Below are 19649 nucleotides of genomic sequence, written 5' to 3'. Positions count from 1 at the left end.
AGGAACTGCAATAACGTACAATTACTTTTCTCTGAAGCATTCCCCTTCTCTTAAGGGGAGAGGGAGGCAGCAGAAGAGAGGGGAGAACTAACTGTTTTCCCAGAAGCATTCTTATTTCTGAATTATTTTCTAATTATGCATGAGCTAAAATGATATGGAAATTTATCCGCTACATACTCCAGAAATGCACACTAATGTAAGACTACTTTTCCTCTAATGAAACAGACGCATATGAAATGAGCTGTCTCAAGAACGTACAACCCACTTTTCAACTATTCAGTGTTTTTAAGGAAGAGGGAGTGGATAATAAAAAGAATCTTAACATAAGCAGACTCATTCAAGCTTGGTGCTCAATGTTGTGAATGGTTTGAACATTTTCAGCCTTGTGGACTTACCTATGTATATTTGCACCTATTTGCCTGTCTTAAAAACAAACAAACAAAAAACAACAGACTGTTTGTAATGAGTTTTAAATAGATATGCTTTAGAAACTGAATACTGCTCTTTAGCCTTTATTGGCATTTCTTCACTCCAATCTCAAAGTCACTGGGGTTGACTTGCCAATCCCAGTGATCATATACAGAACAAACCAATGCAAGGTGCTTCACACAATGAATGGGAGCTCCCCATCATAAAAATGGAGTAGTTTCAACAGAGTCTACAACTTATCATCTAAGCTATCAGCTATGGGAATAATCTGCAGAAGAGAAATGCTTGACTTGAAGTAAAACGAAATAATTTAAGCTTATACATATCCAACAGTAGCACCGATAACAAGACCAAACACATTGTTAAGTATCACAATAATTATCATCACCTTTCAGATACTTTCTCCAAAATACCATCAGAAAACTATATGACAACACAGGTCTGGAATTTGATGCAAGTTTTATTTTTCCTCCTTATTTCTGTACCTTTACAGCACATGGTATCCTGAAGAAATGGACCGCTTTTTGGAAATGGACCATTATTTGAGTTACTAAGAAATGGGATTGTTAAGCAGTAACCCGAATACTGACTGAAAGACTTTACTACCATAGATGCTCTACAAACAGTAAAGCACTGCAGCTGTTTCGAGTTTAATGGCCCAGTTCTACAGATGCTCTTTGTAACTTCAAGCATCTATGAGTAACTAAAGAGTATTGGAATGGCCTGAAAACAGATCTTGTTGCTTTCACTATAAAAACAAAAGTCTTAAACAATGGCGGGAAGGAGAGAGAGGAGGAAACAAATGATAGCAAAATAATGGTACAGAGTTTCTGAGAACAATAAAGTAGATTCCACTATCTACTAAACCCACTGCACTGCACCCTGTTTGACATAGCTCCCTGCTCTCCTTCATCCAGAACCACCACTGATATAAGTTTAATTCAACACAGGAAAATTATATGAATAACCAAGGTAAGACAAAGAAAGTTCATGCAATAGCTCTGATCTTCTACATCACAACACTAGTATTTTACAAAAATCTAAAAAGCTTCTACAGCAGCTTTAAATCAATAAGGAGAATCTTATCATTCATCTTCAGCCTGTGGAAATTTGCTTCCGAAAGGGATAACCCCAATATGTTCCCTAGCCCTTGTGATGCATAACTACGATCTCCTTCATGGTGGTATGCAGATTAAGGTAGCTGAAGTCAGAGAGCTGAATCACCTGAAAATAGTTTCTGTACTGCTTATTTTTGAAGCAGCTCAGCACTGTTATCCAACTGACCACCACCCAGTGGAAACTCTCGGCTTTCAGCAACACCACAAAAATAGATCAGCTACACCCATAGTGAAACTGCAACCTGAAAACAACAATTATCCTGTAGCCAAGCGATGCACAGAACAAGCTATGGTGTGTCAAGGCCCTAACAAACATGTTCTTAAGCCTAGCTACATGATACTTAAACAATGCATTTAATTCAACCTATACACAATTCAACCCCAAGAGAAGGTTTGCTCATTCTCCTAAAGTGAGCAGTTAACTCTCTTAGCAAAACTCCATTTCCCTCCATTCTCCATCACAAGAACTCCTCTGACTTTCAGAAAGAAGAAGAAAACATCTGTTTTATGTTTAACAGGGTTTCACAGCAAACATGAGAACACAAACACTGAGAGATCTGTTCCTGAAAAGTCATGCTGTTCTCAGTATTTAGGCTAAAAGCAGCCTACCAGAGACAGAAATACCACAAATAGAAACTGTAATACTGACAATATAAAAAACTAGATTGGCATTTTAAAATGAGAGACAACCCTCTCAAAGAGGGAATCAAGTAGTTTATACCACAAACACTAGCTCTGAAAAGATATATATATGTAATATGGCAATATTTGAATTCAGGGCAAACCACTTAAAACTCTAAAACATGGTAAAATAGCTTTTCTGAATTCATGTATTTTCTAATAGCATTACAAGCCAACCCAGCATGGTGCCAGCTCATATGAAAATGAAACATTTACTTTCACTGATCAAAGAGAAAAATGGAAACAAAATATAAGATGAAAGTTTTCATCGGATTTAACATTAATTTTTAAAAACAACTTACAGCAATAAAAAAATAAGATCGCAAATTTCACTCTAACAATAGAAAATTATTTGTCCTCTTTAAAAGACACATGCTTAAGAATTTTTATTACACTTTAACAGGAATGTGTGCACTGCTTGAAAAGCTACAATTTTCACCAAACTCTCAAGTGAGAGAAACAGGGACCGATATACAACAAAATAAGCTTTCTCCAGAAAGATCACTTAGCATCCAAAAGCTAGATTTTTGTTAAGAAAGACTGAAGAAACAGAGGACTGTATCAGTCTTAACCTGGTCAGAAATAGATCTTGCTTCTTTTTTTGTGTGTGAAGTGTAATTCTCGACCTACAAATATCGTTTTGTAACATCGAGTAACACAAAATTTGCACCTTTGCTTCTCCATCTGAAGTATAAGCAGAGACAGAGGAAGGAGAGAAGTATCAAGCACAAAGTAAACAACTTCCTTTTCCCCTCTCCCCACTTCCAAGTTGAAGTAAGGTGGAAGAAGGGCATCCAGATGTTTACCAGAAAGTATATGAAAAAAGTTAAGAAAGCTTTGTTAAGAACAGAAAATTAGAAAAAGGACCTAAATAGCAGCTTAGTTTTAAATACACAGATCCAGAATCAAATCCAACTTTAGACTCCTGGAGTTTTGGAAAAGCACGTTACGTCACTAAATAACAATTCTGACTAAAATCATATGTATCTGCATTCCACCAAATAAAAGATGCTTTGAAGGCAGGATCTGAATGAAGCCCACATTTCTCATCAAGTATTATTTTGACCTTTTAAGAATTTTTTTCCAGTCTCTCTTTTTCACATTCTCTTATGCAACTACATAGGAGAACCCCAACCTAAGATACCTATAACTCTAGTCTTTCCCTTCAAATTGAAATGGCAAAAAATAATGCTAGGCTTTACCAAGCAAATTGCCATCACTGTTTGCAATGAATAGCACATTACAGGTTAACACTACTTTTGAAATCACATGTTAACAGTGAAATATGGCATTTAGAGATACAAGCATCTTGCAATTCCTAGTTGCATTTCCTTACAGAGTTTGACTTCACAGAAATGCCGAAGTATTGCAATATATGAGCATGTTTTCAGTAAGCCAACTGAAATCAGTTCTCCCACAACTACATGCACAAAATGCATGCCCCTCATACTCTAGAGAAGACCAGTACAATGAACAGGCCTGTTCCTGCTACAGTAGAAACTCATCTCTTGTGTTGGAATAGTCATAATAAGTAATGCACACGTAACCATTTTTTATCAGCTGTGTAACAGATGGAAACTATTTCCCCTCCTTTCGTATGAGCTCACATCTCAATCTCAGAAGCACCTGAGCACAGAGCTAGTACGACCAGTGAAAAAAGCTCAAAGAGAAATGTTGCTTTACTATGATTACGAACTAAGAGGGCACATCTTTCCCCTGAAATCTCACTCAGAAATCCAGAAAAGAAGTTAGATGACCACAGCGCACCAATAATGAAAACAATGCTCGCCACAAGCTAACAAAGAGATGCAACTCCTGACATCCTAAATGCTGTTTTCCCACAGCAGAGGCTGACAACATCTTAGGAAAACTCCTCAGGCACCTCCATAGGCAGAACAAAAAACAACTACACCTGTCACTGCAAGGGATCCCTTTACTGCCCAAGGGCCACCGCTGAGCTGGAAACAACACACTAGAAAACAGAGACGTAAATATGTATATATATGTGTGTGCATAGCGATAATAATAATAACAAAAACTGACGCTCAAGTCTGCAAAACAAACCAGGCAGCCTGAGTTCCCTCCTGTACTGAACAGGCTGTACATGGGAAACAAAGACACTGCAAACGTGCACGGCCACGCAGGGCACAAGCACGGGCCGCCTCACAGCAAGACTGCTTCCAGCGTGAATCCCGGGCGGCGTTTGCACAAAAACGGTAAAAAACAAGGCGAAACGAGAGGCCTCGCGGCGGGCGTGCGGAGCGCGCGCCGCCCGGCAGCGCAGGCAGCGCCCGCCGCCATTGCGCGCGCGCGGGGGCGGGGCCGCGCGGGGGGCGGGGCGGCGCAGAGCAGAGCCGAGCCGCGCGCGCCCCCGCCGCCCGGCGCCCCGTCCGCGCGGCGCGCGCGCCCGCGCCGCTCGCCCCGCCCCGCGCCCGCAGCGCCCCCGTGACGCCGCTCGCGCCGCAGCGCCCGCGTCGCCCCGCGCCGCCGCCGCCGGGGGGTCCCTGTCCCCCCCGCCCCGCCGGGCACCCCGCTCTCCCCGCCGCGCTGGGCTCCCCCGCGCTGAGAGGGAGAGGAGGAGGCCGAGGTTAAAAAGAGAAAGAAAGAAAAATCCTCCCAAGTTTTTTTTTTTTTTTTTTTTTTTTTTTTTTAAGTTACATGTGTTTTTTTTGCGGGAAATTCAATTTTTTTACTGGGAGAGAGGGAAAGCGAGGGAAAAGCAGAGGGGAAAGGAAAGCTCAGCCGGCCCGTAGCGCGCGGCGCGGCCGCGGCCCTCACCAGATTCTCGTAGCTGCGCGGGTGCTCCTTGCCCGTCCAGTCCGTGCGCTTGGGCAGCAGCTGCCGGGGGGGAAGCAGAGAGAGGCCGTGAGGCGCCCCCGGCCCGGCCCGGCGCGGCGCGGGGCGGGCGGGGCGCGGGGCAGGGGGAGGCCGCGGGCGGGGCGCGCCGCGCCGCTTACCTCTTTCTCCGCCACTTCTCGGATCAGGACCTGCGGCGACAACAAAAGCGGCGCGTGAGGGCGCGAAGCGCGGCAGGGGGCACGGACGCAGCCGGGGGGGCGCGCTGGGGGCCCGGGCGCGCCCCCCCCCGCCCCGCCGCCGGGCCCCGCGGCGCCATCCCGCGCCTACCTGAGCCGCTTGCTGGCAGGGTCCGTCCTCCAAGAAGCGGGCGATGAGGAAGTAGAGCTCTGCGGGAGAGAGCGGGGCGGTGAGCGGTCCCCCCGGGCCTTCCCCCGCGCCCCGCTCCGCCGCCCGCGCGCTCCGCCGCCCGCCCGCCCGCCGCGGCGCTCACTCACCCGCCCGCAGCTCCGCCGTGTGCCGGCTGCCGCTCTCCGCGGACATGGCGAGGCGAAGCCCGCGGCCGCCGGGGGGAGCAGGAGGAGGAGGGCAGGGGGGGCGGGATGGCGGGGGGAGGGGGCGGTCGGGCCGCGCTCCCCCGGCAGCGTCGGGGCCCTGCGCGCCGCGCCCGCCCGCCCGGCGCTGTCACCGCTCGGTGGCCGCGAAGCGTCTCGGCGCCGCCGCGCAGGGCGCGGGCAGGAGGAGGCCACAACAACTCAGGGCGACGCCGCCAACGCCGCCGCCGCCGCCAGCGAGCGGGCGCAGGGAGCGGGCGCGATCCCTCCGCCCGGAGAAAGAGTCCCCTCCTCCTCCGCGCCCCCCGCCTCAGCCGGCCCCGCGCCGCCCCTCCCCCGCGCCCGGGGCCCGGCGGGGAAGGGACGGAGCGAACGGGGCAGCTGGGGCCGCGCTGGCCGCCTGCTCTCCCCGCGCGGCAGCGGCGGCGGCGCGACAGGGACGGAGCAGGGAGCGGGCGATCGCTACGTGTTTATTAGCGGGCGGGCGGGCGGCTCCGGAGGAAGATGTCGGAGCGGCAGAGGCGGGGCGGGCGGGAAGGCGGGCGGCTGCTGCTGCTGCGCGGCGCTTTCTCTGCGCGAGGCGCGCGGAGGGATACGACGCACGGCGGGGCGGGGCCACGGCGCCCCGTAACGGCGCTGCCCAACGGCTGCCGGCAGCCGCCGCCGCGTTGGTGCGCGGCGCGCGCGGAGCCAACGCGCCCCCTGGGCGCGCGGCCCCCGGGGAAGGCGGGCGAGGGGGCGGCCCGGCCTCCCCCTCCGCGCGGCGCGGGGGCCTGCTCGGAGCCATGGCGGCGTCGGGCGTGCTGCGGCTCCCGCGATCACGCGTGGCGGCAATGAGGTCGCGCGCTGCGAGCGTTTTGTGTTTAGGAAATAATAAAAAAAAGGAAAAGCGAAAGCAAGCGCAGCGCCTGAGGTTGTGCCCCCCATCCGTGCGGGCTGAGGGTGGACGGGCGGCCGAGGCGTTCTGGGTTGTAACTTCTATTTTTTTCTCCTTCCCTTTCTTTTAAGAACAGGTTTGGTGACGGCGCCGTTAACCGTTCCGGCGGCCGGGCCCCCGAGGAGCCGCGGAGGAGCGCGGCGCGGGCGGACGGAGGTAACGGCGACGCGCGGAGCCTCGCGAACCCGCGTTGCCCGCAAGGGAGATAAAAACAGCGCAAATTCCCTCCGCATCCTGCGCTAGAACGGCGCGAAATGTGCGGCCGGCGAGGCCGGGGCGCCTGGTTCGCTGCCGGGCCAGGCCGCGCGGGCCTCGCAGGAGCGGACGCGTTTGCGGGCAGAGCGGGTGAGCTGGGCAGAGCGGGGCGCGCTCGGAGCCGCAGAGAAGCCGGGCGAAAAGGGTGTTTTTTGCGAGCTGAGAGCCTGACGCTGCCCGCTCCGTAAGAGCTAACAGCTGATGAGGGAAGACGGCCGGGTTTGGGGGTTTTCCGCGTGCCCTTCGGAGCCCCGCGGGCCGGTTTAGGAGCCTCCCGCGTGGGCTTTCCATACCGCAGCTCCCCCGCCGCTTCATCGCCCCGCGGTGAGCGGCACGGAGAGGGAGCAACGTGTCACGGGTGCCATTGGAAGCAACTAAAAGCTTGATTCATAGCGGGTGCCTCGTTTCAAGGCATCTTAACATAAATATAACAAGTGTCCTTAAAAATCATTAAAATCATAAACCACCGTGGGCAATAATTATCGGTCTAAATGCATCCCATGATATAGATATATTTTTTTCTTGTAGTATTAAAATTGTGCATGCAAGATTTGATCAGTGTATCTGTAAATACTCTCATTTAATGCATTCCAAAATGTATGGGTGTCCCCCTCGTCCTTCTTTTCATGCCAATAACCATTATGTGTTTTGGCTTTATTTTAAATCAACACTTCAAATATTTGAAATGGCAATAAAATCGTATTTACCATCTAATAAAGATTTTAAAATAAAATGACTTGAGTCTTTTCTTAGTGATATAAAATATGTATTGTGACAACTCTCTTAGGTGGCTCTCACAACAAAGGACTACATGAATAATGTGATTAACATTTTAATTTCCCTTGATGTTTGTATATAATAATGTATACTTAGGATATCACTAAACCTATAACCATGGAGTAGAGAAATTTTAACAGTAAACGAGGCTGAAGGTAGAGGAAAGCTACCTTGAATCTTTTGAACTTTTTTGTTCATTTAACAACTTGTAGTTTTTCTTGATGTTGCTTCAAAAATGCCCACAGGATCCAAAAGTTCATGTTATTTTCATAGGAAAATAAAAATTATGGCTGTTATGTAGTATTTATGTAGCACCTAGCAAAACTGAATCCTCATTTCTCTCTTAGGCCTGACCACTGCAGTAATTCAAATAATAATCTAATAAACAGCTTCTGTAAGCATATTAGCTGTTGCATTTTGTAATTCTTTTTACAGATGAAATACGATGGTTTTTGCTGTTGTTGCTGGTTGTGCCTTAACGTGCGAGTCACAGTGGCTGCAAGTGGAGCCGGGGAATTATTTTTGCTCGGTGATGCGTGTTAAAATGAGTTTTAAGAATTCCCGCAGCAGTGATAAATATTCCATTAATTTTTCAGACATATTCTAACGGTTTCCTTGTTGCCATTCGATGGAGGATGTTTTTGTTACGTTGCAAGCATAGAAAAATGCTCTTATCTCTGAGGTTTTACAGTCTTAAGTGCTGTGCTTTTAAATGATTCCTTTTGCTTCTGTATTCTTAACACCTTACATTAAGTAAAGCTATATTAAGTAAAGCTGTGTCAGTTATGCTTTGTCACTGAGATTTAATGCTTTTTATGGGACATTTCTGCTATTCAAGCCCTGCATTAAAAAAGTAGTAATTAAATCTGAAGGAAAATCATTTTATTGTTAGAGTAAAAAGAAAATCTCAGATTATTTTCATGTGATAATTTAACATCTGATAATTTCTTGATTTATCTTCTCTTTTTGCAGATATTAAGTGTACTGTTATTTCGTGGCTTTCAAATGTGAATTTTCACAACTGTTCACTAAAAATAATTAAGTATTAAAGGAAGAATAAAGCTTAATAGATTTTACTGCTAATAATACAGTCAGGTATGGACTAAACCCAAGACTTATTTTGTCCTACTTGGCACCTTATCCTGATTTTTTTTTCTTTTTCTTTCTTTTTTTTTTTTTGGTTTGTTTTGTTTCTTTTGCTTACCACAAAGGTGGTCAGCACTCCTAAGTATCCAAATACAGATTTGTTAGAGAGAATTCTCTAGACTTACTGGTCACTCTTGGGGAAATAGGCACGTAGCATCTTTTATTTCTTCTCTCTTTTTTTTTTTTTTTTTTTAAATCTCGATACAGCTTGTTATTAATGGATACAAACCGTTATGCCTGACAACTCTGGCTGCACTTCCTAGTATGAAAGTGCTTTCTATCTTTTTGTTAAATTTGGCCTCTACAGTTCATGAAGTGACAAGTTGAACAATTTAGCAGCATAGAACTGTTTTTTTTTTTTCCCCCCAAATAGCACTATATTTGGAGGAGGGTTTGGGAGTGAAGGAGTGACATAAGATATTGTTTTTTTTTTGTTTTTTTTTTGTTTTTTTTTTCTCTCCCCGAATTCTCAAATCGGAAGTACCAGCAGCAGTTGCTTGTCATTTTGTGGCTGTTGGGTCTCATTCTGGAAATGGGGCATTATTTTTTTCAGGCATGAGAAGAGGGTGATTTTTACCTAAGAAGCCAGCCAACTTTTTTTTTTTTTTTTTTTTTTCCATATTGTGTGTATTAAGTGCCCGCAAGAAAGACCAAATGTGCCAAAATACAATATGAGTAACAGTTTTAAGCAGTAATTTATAGTATAACTAGAATAATTACAATACAATTAGCCAGCTTCACATCAAAATGCTCATAAATACTCGTTTACAGTTTGTGCCCAGAGTCCCTTCTTTCTGCATTGGTGACTTAGATGAGCTTTTGACTATGGGGTTTTTCCCACATGCTTAGCCAGCGTGTACTCTCTCCATGCCAGATATTAAATACTGAACTGTTCGATTAATCCTTTACTCTTATTTCCTTTATCGATACACCTATTACCACAGAACAGGGATGCCTTTACGTTCAAGCTGAAATGTATCATTTCATCTTTCACTTTCTCTTGCCTGATGGTGGTAAAAAAAAAATCCTATTACGCAGACTGCCATCAATATTGACAAATAAACACTTTGTGAAAGCATGCAAATAGCTAAATCCCTAATGCGTAAGTTCCTAAATATTCTCATTGTGTTTAGGTAGAAGAGTAAAGCAAAATTAAGTCACTTATGAAAACATAATTCATTTTTGTGTAAAAAAAACTTGAATGTGTCATCAAGCTTCTGACATTGGATCTATATGTCATTTATAGTTTGAGCAGCAAATGAGCCTAGATAAAATCCATCAAATAACCCTAAATACCCATTTAGCTGCTGTTACTTAAGTAAATGTGAATTACACCTACAATGATGTTCTGGTTTCACTGGTATCTTTTTGAGTGCATATGGAAAGCTTCCATTATCAAGAGAAATTAAGACTTAGAGCTGTATAATTCCTACTGATTAAAGGAATTCTGCTGTTTTATTTAAGGTTTTTATTTGTTTTGACTCATGTAATTTTGAGTTGTACAAAGCTGCAGTGCTTTGTAAAGGACCTTCAACTGAATTTACTGGATCAGTTTGACAGGACAGCTTTGAACATGGGATACGTTGCCTGATTGTGCAAGGAAATTTAAGAAAAAGATTTAACTGCTGCGCTGACTTGTTCAGGATTGCCCTGTTCTTTATGGAGCATCTTGGCTATTTGCCACCTTCAGGTTTCATATCTGTTCATGGTCTACAAGGTTATTTGAAAATTCCAATGATTGTGGTTTTTAGCTGTTGCCTTCAAAAAGTTTATGTACAGGGTGCATTTTAGAGGAAATCTACTCTAAATGGATATCAAATAGAGAAAAAAAAAGTTTTCTATGTTGCTTTAGAGATTGGCTGTTATTTTCTTCTGTCATTTCTTCTAGCAAACTTTTGAAGACATTTGCTGTTATTATACCTGCTAGCAAAGATTTACTTTTAAATTTAATTTTTAATTAAAATATGCTGATATTCTGCTCTTGTTGAGTGGAAGAGTCCCAATATTGCATTTTAATTCTTAAGTGCTAAATTTTGTTTGTATTGATAACATAAATTGCCAAGTTTATTAATAGATAAATTTCAATAGCATCTTTCTGTGACTACTATTTATCCTTAAGAGTTTTTTTTTGTATTTTTTTTAATGAGAAGTTAGATCTCTGTGTTTGAGGGGCATTTTTGATTTGGGGTGTTGTATGTAATTTTTGAAGTAACAGTAGTAACCTATTAAGAGATGCAACTTTTAGAAACACAGATGGGTCGTTTGTCTAGTTCTGTTTTGATTTGAGCGTTTTCAGTTGTTTTGGAATTTCTCTGAAGCAAATACAATGGACTGTTATAGATTTACATCAACATAATAACTTGAGGGATTCTGTCATAATGTATATAGTGTGATGTACGTGTTATTATTGTAATTTCAAGGAAGTGGAAGAAAAAAAATAGTGTTTACCCATTGTGCAATTTAGATAAAAACAGAAGAGGTCATGAGTAGCGTCACCTTCTCATCACCTCACACCTTCCTAGACAAGGTATGAGCAAAACAATGCTAAGTAAAATTTGATGTTGCTATATTCAAATTTTTCTACAGGAAGAAAAGATCACTCAGGCACCTTCTGTGATCTTAAATCAATATTTCAAAAAAAAAAAAAGCTAGAGTCAATGGGCAATAGTTAAGCAAAAATAAAGGATTTTTTTTCTAGAACTCTTAATATAAAAGCAATGACATAAACCAGTGATGAACTTGTTTTGGAAGAGTGTGTTGAGTTTTTCACCTTATTGCCAAAGAATTAGAGTTCAAGGATAGATAAGAAAAATAGTTAAAATGGAAGAAAAAAAATCTGATTATTATAATTATTCTCAAGATCAAGCAAAAAGAATAATTTATATGAGGGAGGCAATAGCAGAAATACAGAATACAATGTAGATGTTAGCGACAAGCTGTAGCGGGATATTCTGAAAATCCTCCTTTTCCTAGATATAGTTCAAGAATAAAAATAGGTGAAAGATTCCAAATCAAAATTATATATTTTTTTCCTCCTGTCACGAAGTAGGATCATCCTGTCTCCACCTTTGCCCCTCAGATCAGCCCCGCAGAGGTTTTGGCCCCGACCCGGCAGTGCCGGTGCGCGTGCAGCGCCAGGGGTGGCTGCCGGGGCGCCGGGCAGCGCGGCCCGCCTGCTGCCCTTCACACAGCCGTGGCTTTTCCTGGGCATTTCCTTCCAATGTGGGGTCATGTTTTATTACACTGTGAAATTCTGCTTCTCTGTAGTGGAAACCTCTGCTTTTCTTTAAATGTTAACAATGTTGTGCAAGTAGTACCAAAACTGGTGCTTCCCTTGCAGATCTTGGCACTGTCAGCACTGAGCTGACAGCGCGAGCGATGTGTCCGTCAGCAACGAGACACGACAGAGGCCCCATCTCCTGCCACTGCTGGCTCTTCTGAGAACACCCCGGCCCCCAGGACCCGTAGTGCTCTGTGTGCCTCTGCAGCATGTGCTGGTGCCTGGCTTTTTATTTTCTCTCTTTTTGGGTCTGTCTAGACCTAGTGCAGCAGTTTGGAGAATGCCAAGTAGACCTGGCTTGATAATTGAGATACAGGCGGTGTAAGGCAGCTGCTGATTTTAAATCCATGAATCAACCTCTTGATTGCATAGATTCTGGAGTACACGAGACAGTGAGCGTGATCAGACCCTTGTCCACCAATTATTTGATAGTTAAAATGTTACACATATTCTCACCCAGTTTGGGGGCAGTTTATCACTGAAAGGATTCACTCAACACGTTTGTGGTAGCCTACGTTCCTTTTGCTCCTTTTGTGTTGTGTTCTTTTTATTGAAGCTCAGACCTCAAGGTACCTGTGAATTGCCTCTCAGTAGGCCCGTATAGGTAAAGCCCTAAATAATATTTAAACTCAATGAAAAAAGAACAAAATGCCTTAAAAGGATTAAATTGAACTTTTCAAAAAAAAAAAAAAACACCTAGGCATTTGGTTTCACATCATTTAAATTTGGAGGTTTGTCATTCTGATCACTAAACTAAATTATTTTAGCCCATATAGTAGTTTTCTATATATAAGTTTTTAAGTGCTTTCAAGGACAAATGCCTGTATATGACTAATTTAACCTGCACCTACCTAAGTTTGAATCACCTAATTACCACCCAAGTATTGCCCACGCCACCTGTCAACACTTATGGATGTTGGGTCCTCCAAAATCCTTGCCTGAAAAGACTCAGGTTCTTTTTATTTGAATGTGAGGTATATTAGGTCTTAAGAAACAGCTTGGTGATGTGATGTTTTAAGTTTATCCATTAGGCATTTGTTAGAGATTTTCACAGCTTTCTTTTTTCCAGATCTGAGTGATAAACACCCAAGTTCCTGCCAGCTGAGAAATAAAAAAGGCAGGTATCAGAAATAAGCCTGTATAAGCTAATACAACTCATGAAGGTTGTTAAGGACTGGGAAGGACAGGAGGAGCTCTTCTTTTCAGCTGCAAGAGGAACTGCCCATAAGGAATCTGGGTAGCCTATAGGAGATTAACTTAAAAGGATCATTGGCAGCCTGAGTCACAAGTTTACTAAACTTTAATTTCAGAACTCAGATTAAATCTTAATATTCAACAGATAACTAAGCTTAAGAGAATTCTGAAGATTTTGTTTTGTCCAACAGAAGAGTGAGTTGCTTACTCAACTATCAAAAATATTTCTTGCAGAGTCTGACAGGTGGCGGTTTTTGAGTTGGGGATTTGCTGCTTTTAAGGCATGGATAAGGAATGAAGTGAAAAAGCAGCAGATGAATCAACAGAAGTTGGAGCAAGTCACCTGTGCTGTAGCAAACTCTAGGGCAAGACATAAAGCCATTTTGTGAAGGGAAGCAGTGCCCTCATGTACTGCTTTCCATCCTTCAGCTAAATACCAGAGTTAAGAAAGAGTTGATTTATACTAATATTCCTAATGAGTAACTTGAGATCACAGAAGCTCCACCTGAAGCTATAATATTGATAGTTCTGGTTACCTGAAGTTAAACATTACGGTAGTTTCTTAAGGCCCAGCAAAACATTCCCCTTTGTCAGATTCCTGATAACAGAGGTCCTTTGGCCTTTTCATTCATTAGAAGAATGACAGAAAATGCACACCGGGTATTCACCTTGCTAGCTTTTGCCAGCTATGCAGTCTGGAAACTGAGTTCTCAGATCAGGTTCAGACTTGTCCCTCCTTATTTATTTGATTCCCTAGAACCAATACAGTCAAGTTTTACCTAAAGGTAGATCAAAACTGCAAAAGGCACAAAACAACTACCTGAAATTTCTATTCCTTGTAAAGAAATGTGAAGATCACAAGACCACTTCCTTTCTTCATCGCAGTTGTTAGGTAAAAATTAATTTCAAAGCAGTGCCCACTCTAAAAATGAAGGGTAATCCCCTACCCTTGCCACACTCTAGCCGTGTCCACATTACGGAACTCTTTTAACCACCAAAATGCTGCATCAGAGGTGCCACCGGGGCCGTGCGGATCCACGAACCGCACCAAGGCCTGCGGGGGAGACCCCGCTTGGCCTGGCCCAAAAGCAGGGAGCGTGGGGAGCCTGGCGACCCTCTCATAGCACAGGCAGCCGGGCTCGGGTCCTGGCCCTGGCACCGTTTGGCTTGTGAGGAAAGTCACAGCCCTTGTCACTTACACCCAGCAACCCGAAGTGAAGGCGGGTGTGCTCGGAAAGCACCTGAAGCAAAACAGTCACCGTCACCATTGTGATTTACCTCTGCACGACACCCCTCCATCTTCATCCTGAGGTGTGACGTGTAGGCTGTGGTCTGAGCCTGCACCTGCACGTATCCAAAGCAGGTGGGATAGACATTAAACGAATTTCTTCTGTTTTCCAGGCAACTGTAGAGGCTGAGCTAAGTCATACCTTGTCTGTAACAAACACTCTCACATGTGAGTACTTTTCTGCACAGTCTCCAAATTATTTGACTCTTCATTCTGTCCAGCAAGTAAAGACATTGCTTTGAAATGCTTGGGTTTTTTCTTTTTTCTTTTTTTTTCTTTTTAATAAAATGAGGACTTGAAATTTGTGGTCTTGTTTTCCTTTGCTGTATCATTTGGCACAGGTCTGTAAATGTTGTTGTCAAGGATTTGGGGTGGGAATCTTAGGCTTGGGGAATACCTAATAGGGAGAGCCCATCATAGCTTGTATTTTCCTTGTTCTAGATGTTGCTAAAAATCCCATGATAACCTCAGCTGTAGGGCACCCGAGAGTCAAATAATTAATCCCACAAGCTTTTCAGAACCACATTAAAGTTATTTGGAGAAGGAAGTGTCTTCTGTTATCATGAAAACATGATAAAGCTGTTGAGAAGTTGAGAGAAAACAATGTTGCATGAAATGGAGAAAAACATAAATCAGGAGTTGTAGAAAATGTTCATAACATCTCATAATCAGCTCAGAACACTGTAAAATTGGGTAAAGGACAGTAAAGATCTGGCTGCAGTTGTTTGCAACTAAGCTATTTAAGGATTAATTATTAATTATTTAATGGGATATTGCAAAGGAGGTGCTATTGTGATCAGCTACTTTGTCAGACCTCTCTAGGAACTGAAGGCGAGTGCCTGAAGACCCCTGAAAAGAATCCTTAAATGGGATTTGAGCTTAAAGCTTCTTACTGGCTTCTCTTACCTGGAGAAAATACATCCACTGAGAGAAAACCCCAGTTCTGAGAAAAGTAATAGACAACTGAGTCCTGCATTTCTTGTTCAACAATAATGTAAGAAGTATCAGCTGATCTGCTAGGCACGACAAGTGCATGTTTGTAACGAGATACGTGATATCAAATGGGTGATTGTCTACGGGGTCCGTCACCACCTTCCATGTTTGTTATATGAAACAAGGCTACTGTTACTAGTGATAAACGGAACCAGGCGTTGAATCCTGTACCAATTGCATAGTTACACCACGGGCTGTTTTCACCATAATACTCTATGTGTTTCAAGATCTGTAGACCTAAAGCACCATCCCATCCTGAAAAGGTGAGTCAGGTCATGAGGACTCCTGTTAGGTGAAGCCTTCATCAGAGGAGGAGCGCATCAGTGCTTTCACTTAAAATATGCAGCACTCCAGAATAAGTTTGATGGTCCTGTGATCACGCAAGTGTAAATCAGGCAGACAGGGCCATGGCAGAACCACCATCGGTTCCAACACCAGCTACTTAACCTCCATGCAGCTGTGACCTCCCACAAATTCCTGCAGTTTCATCACTGAGGATGACATCTGCTTGGAAATACAATTTCTTTTTTGTTTTTTCCCCCTCATCTTTAGGATACTTTTGTATTTTACTGTTGCCATAATTGTGCTTATTTTTTTTTCTAGTCCTAATGCCACCTGAAATACCAGACAGCTACTTGTCTCCCTTTATGAATTCCTGGTGACATTACCCACATGGAGTAACTAGGAATAATTGTTGAGTTTTCTGACTTGCAGTGACAACTTATCAGAACCAGCGGCCAAAGGCAGCACAACCTAACCTACCTTTATAGGGGCTCTTAGGAATCACACCTCTGCTTTACCCCTTCTCTGTATCTTCATTCGCTATCTTCCCTCTCCCCTAGAAGTGTAGTATCTGTTGTCACTGATACAAAGAATCAGACCTCTCGGTAGCAGCTTGATGCCAGGCAAACTGCTTGTGTTAACTGATTGCCTCCATGTCCAAAAAGAGATTCTGTCTTCTGCGTTCGTTCTCCAAAGAGCCGCAGATGTTGAGGCCATCGGCTTTCGTTCCCAGCACAGATTGCTACAGTCTATAGATTGCAAAGTCTATAGATGTGTTTATAGACCCACCACGGGCTCTGGAAGGGAGCACGAACCCTGTCATTGCAGGTGCCATGTCTGCTTGCAACAGTAACTGATGAAGAAAAATAATGTTTCTGCACAGTGGGTTTCTAATGAAAAGCAAATATTCCAAATAGGACCAAAGGGGAAAGAGAAACCCAGCTTGTTTATAAATGGAGTACGATACATTTATGAAGTTGTATAAAACGATGCAACTCTGCAAGAGTGACATTATCCTGAGTGGTTATCCTGCAAGTCAAATGCTGGCACTGATACAAAAATACTTAATTTTAAGAATGTTTGGAAGAAAGTTTGGTTCCTCTCTTGCATTCAAAGAAATTAAAATTTTAAAATGAAGACTTGCTAGAGATGTGTCCTAGAGAAACAAAAAGATACAGTACACTCAGTAACTTCATTGATAAAAATCGTCGGAGCAAGGGGAAAAATATATAGGGACACTCAAAGCTGGCTTTGAGAATGCAGAGAATTCTGCCACCTGTTTCTTTCTCACACTCATTCCTGAAGAAGCAGCTTCTCGTGTGTTGTATAAACTCTCCTCTTCTACATCCACCCTCCCTGGACAGAGACTCTCCCTTTCTTTTCTCCTTTTTTCTTTTTCCCTTTTCTGGCTTCTTCCCACAGGACATCTCGGGCGCTGCCCTCCCGCGGCCCTGCTCTGCCACACGGGGCTGCGCCGGTGCCAACCTGCCTGCACCGGCGCCAACCGGCCCGCGCCAGCGCCAGCCCCGTCTGCCTCCTCCTGCGCCCGCCAGGGGCAGCTCTCTGAACAGCAACAGGAACCCAGACCCACACAAAATTCTCCAAACTCTTTGCTCCCTGTTTATTCTCAGCTATCCCAGATGTGATACCACTTTTGTAGCATCAACTGGCCAGAAATGTAGAGTGTCAGATAAGTAATTCTGCACCACAACTTGTTTGCAGGCAGCATCTCTGCCCTGCTTCCAAGAAAATGTTTTTTTTTTTTTTTTTTTTGGTCTCAGTGTGTTGTATATAGACTAATTTGGGGCTCATAGTATGGTTCATCATAAGGGAATAATATATCAAAACTGTTTATTTCTCATCCTGTCTCCTTTCAATAGAAAAATCATAATAATTTCATTTTAATATAAATCCACAATCAGACATTATAGAAGGGAATCTAGATAAATACTAGCTTCATAGTTTCTTTAAAGTTTCTGAATAGAGAAAAAACAACCTTATTGGAGTGAAGAGCAGTAGGAAAATTCATTCTTGTCCTTTCAAAAATTACACTGACCTTTCTAATGCTTCCCCTAACTACTAGGCCTAAACCTGTTTCACAGGGGAAAAAAAATAGTCATTTAAGGTGCTTCATAAACTCTTCTTAGAGTCATGTGATATTTTAAACATAGGAAAAAGTGTTAAAATAATAATAATAAAATAAATCCCCTATGCCATGTGCTCTAGGTGTTGCTTGCTTGAGCGGGGGGGTTGGACTAGATGATCTCTAGAAGTCCCTTCCAACCTCAACCATTCTGCGATTCTGTGAAATCTCACCTTTATGGATCCTTCCAAACGTTGTGCACAAGCATGGAGCATCACGAGCATTTAATACTGATGAATGCAATTTTCTTCATGAGCTGGCCCCTTGGAGCTGGGATTCAACGCGAAACGCTCACCTACCTCCTGAAGGTTTCCTGCCCTCCGTGCTCCAGCTATCCGTATCGCAAGGGCCCTCATTCCAGGTTAAAGGAAAGCGAGGGCTACAATTTGCCACACTGCTTTCAATTTTTCCCTCGGTGTAGTGTTAAGTTTTCAAAGATGAAAAAACATTCAGTGATTCAGCAGGATGGTGAGTTTCATTAAACTTTACCTGAGTGCATGTTTTATCATTAGGCGCTTCTTGCAAAACTCTGGCACTGAATCTAAATCTCCTAATTTGGTCAAACCAACCCAGGACTTCTGTGCCAAAATCATTAGGATAGGATATTGTCTATATAGCTTAAAGACACAACTTCTGCCTGCATTTTAGGTATTTAGTAAAAAGAGCTCTCCTAAAACAAGCTCGTCCGGAGAGGCGTCAGTGTCCAATGACACACACAGGGCTAAATTAGTGTCGTGTAGGGTCATTTCAAGATCCCCACCTGTCTAGATAGGATTAAGCAACTAATCTCTCAGTTATCCACACATAAAATGATGAGACTACACCAAATCCCTCTTCACAGTAACAATAAGCCACGTATGCTTAGGAAAAAGAAGAGTTCACACAGTTAAAATTCCCATGACTCTAGTACCTAGATTAACAGAGTTCTCATCGGGGTGCATCAGAAAGCCAATGAGAAGTATTACTATTACGTATTACTAAACAACAACAAAAAAGACCTTCCTTTTAATTAAGCTACCAGTTTTATTATGGCCCTCTGTTTTCCATCACCTAAAACAAAAACTTATTTTTTTTTTTAATAAGAAAGGAAGGCAACTGGAGATTTATTCCTGAAGAAGAAAAAAAACACTAGATCAGGCAGCAGCCATTTATTTATTGACTCAAATCGAGCAATACAAATCAATGCTACTGAAGAACAGGGAACATAATCTCTCCCACCCCTCCCATCCCAGAAGTAATAACAGAAACATCAGGATCCCTAGAGAAAAGCGTCAGGAGAAAAATTAGCAAAGGTGCTTAGAAGGAGCTGAAGAGTTGAAAAACAGATACCCCAAATCACCAGTTAACTCACTATATTGCCACAATCACCCCCAAAATAACTTCCGTTGTTCCATCTCCACCAGGTACCAGTTTAACAGCAGTTTCCATATATTAACTGTCCTCAGCTGAAGCAGAAGAGCAGTTACTGGTTTATAAGCGATTTGAGGCCTTAGACAGAAAGCAGGATTTCCACAGGGTGAGATGCAAATCTGCTCCAGGCCCTGACAGGGCCGCAGGGCAGAAACAGGGCTGCTCCCAGCAGCTTCTGCCCCTCTGCAGCAACCAAGACATTCGTCCGCACTGGCATCTCCCTATAGGCACAAGGGCCATCCACTCACCCCGTGACAGAGCAGCTGGAGAAATTATTTGTAAGCGCCCCAACTCATGGGCCACTGAAAGCCCCACCTGCTGCTCATTTGGTATTTTTTAATCAGAGATCAGAAAAAAAGAAAACGG

General features: G+C 43.6%; 1 protein-coding gene and 1 long non-coding RNA gene across 2 annotated transcripts in view; one reads left to right on the top strand and one right to left on the bottom strand.

Moving 5' to 3' along the window:
* Positions 1 to 5627, bottom strand: part of PHIP (PHIP subunit of CUL4-Ring ligase complex) — a 94828-nt gene extending 89201 nt beyond the window's left edge. The window contains exons 1-4 of the mRNA XM_088520297.1: positions 5522 to 5627; positions 5355 to 5413; positions 5186 to 5215; positions 5007 to 5066 (exon numbers count right to left, since the gene is read on the bottom strand). Coding sequence (XP_088376423.1) covers positions 5007 to 5066; positions 5186 to 5215; positions 5355 to 5413; positions 5522 to 5567 — 195 coding nt within the window. The 5' untranslated portion in view covers positions 5568 to 5627. The remainder of the gene's footprint in view (positions 1 to 5006; positions 5067 to 5185; positions 5216 to 5354; positions 5414 to 5521) is intronic.
* The window catches only part of LOC148595589 (uncharacterized), a 569244-nt gene that overhangs the window by 335505 nt on the left and 214090 nt on the right, over positions 1 to 19649 (top strand). The window lies entirely within an intron of this gene.

This window comes from Tinamus guttatus, unplaced genomic scaffold (assembly GCF_059628265.1).
Source record: "Tinamus guttatus ecotype Peru unplaced genomic scaffold, ASM5962826v1 Tinamus_guttatus_pri_ptg000085l, whole genome shotgun sequence".
NCBI lineage: Eukaryota > Metazoa > Chordata > Aves > Tinamiformes > Tinamidae > Tinamus > Tinamus guttatus.
This window is presented reverse-complemented; position numbering and strand designations above follow the sequence as displayed.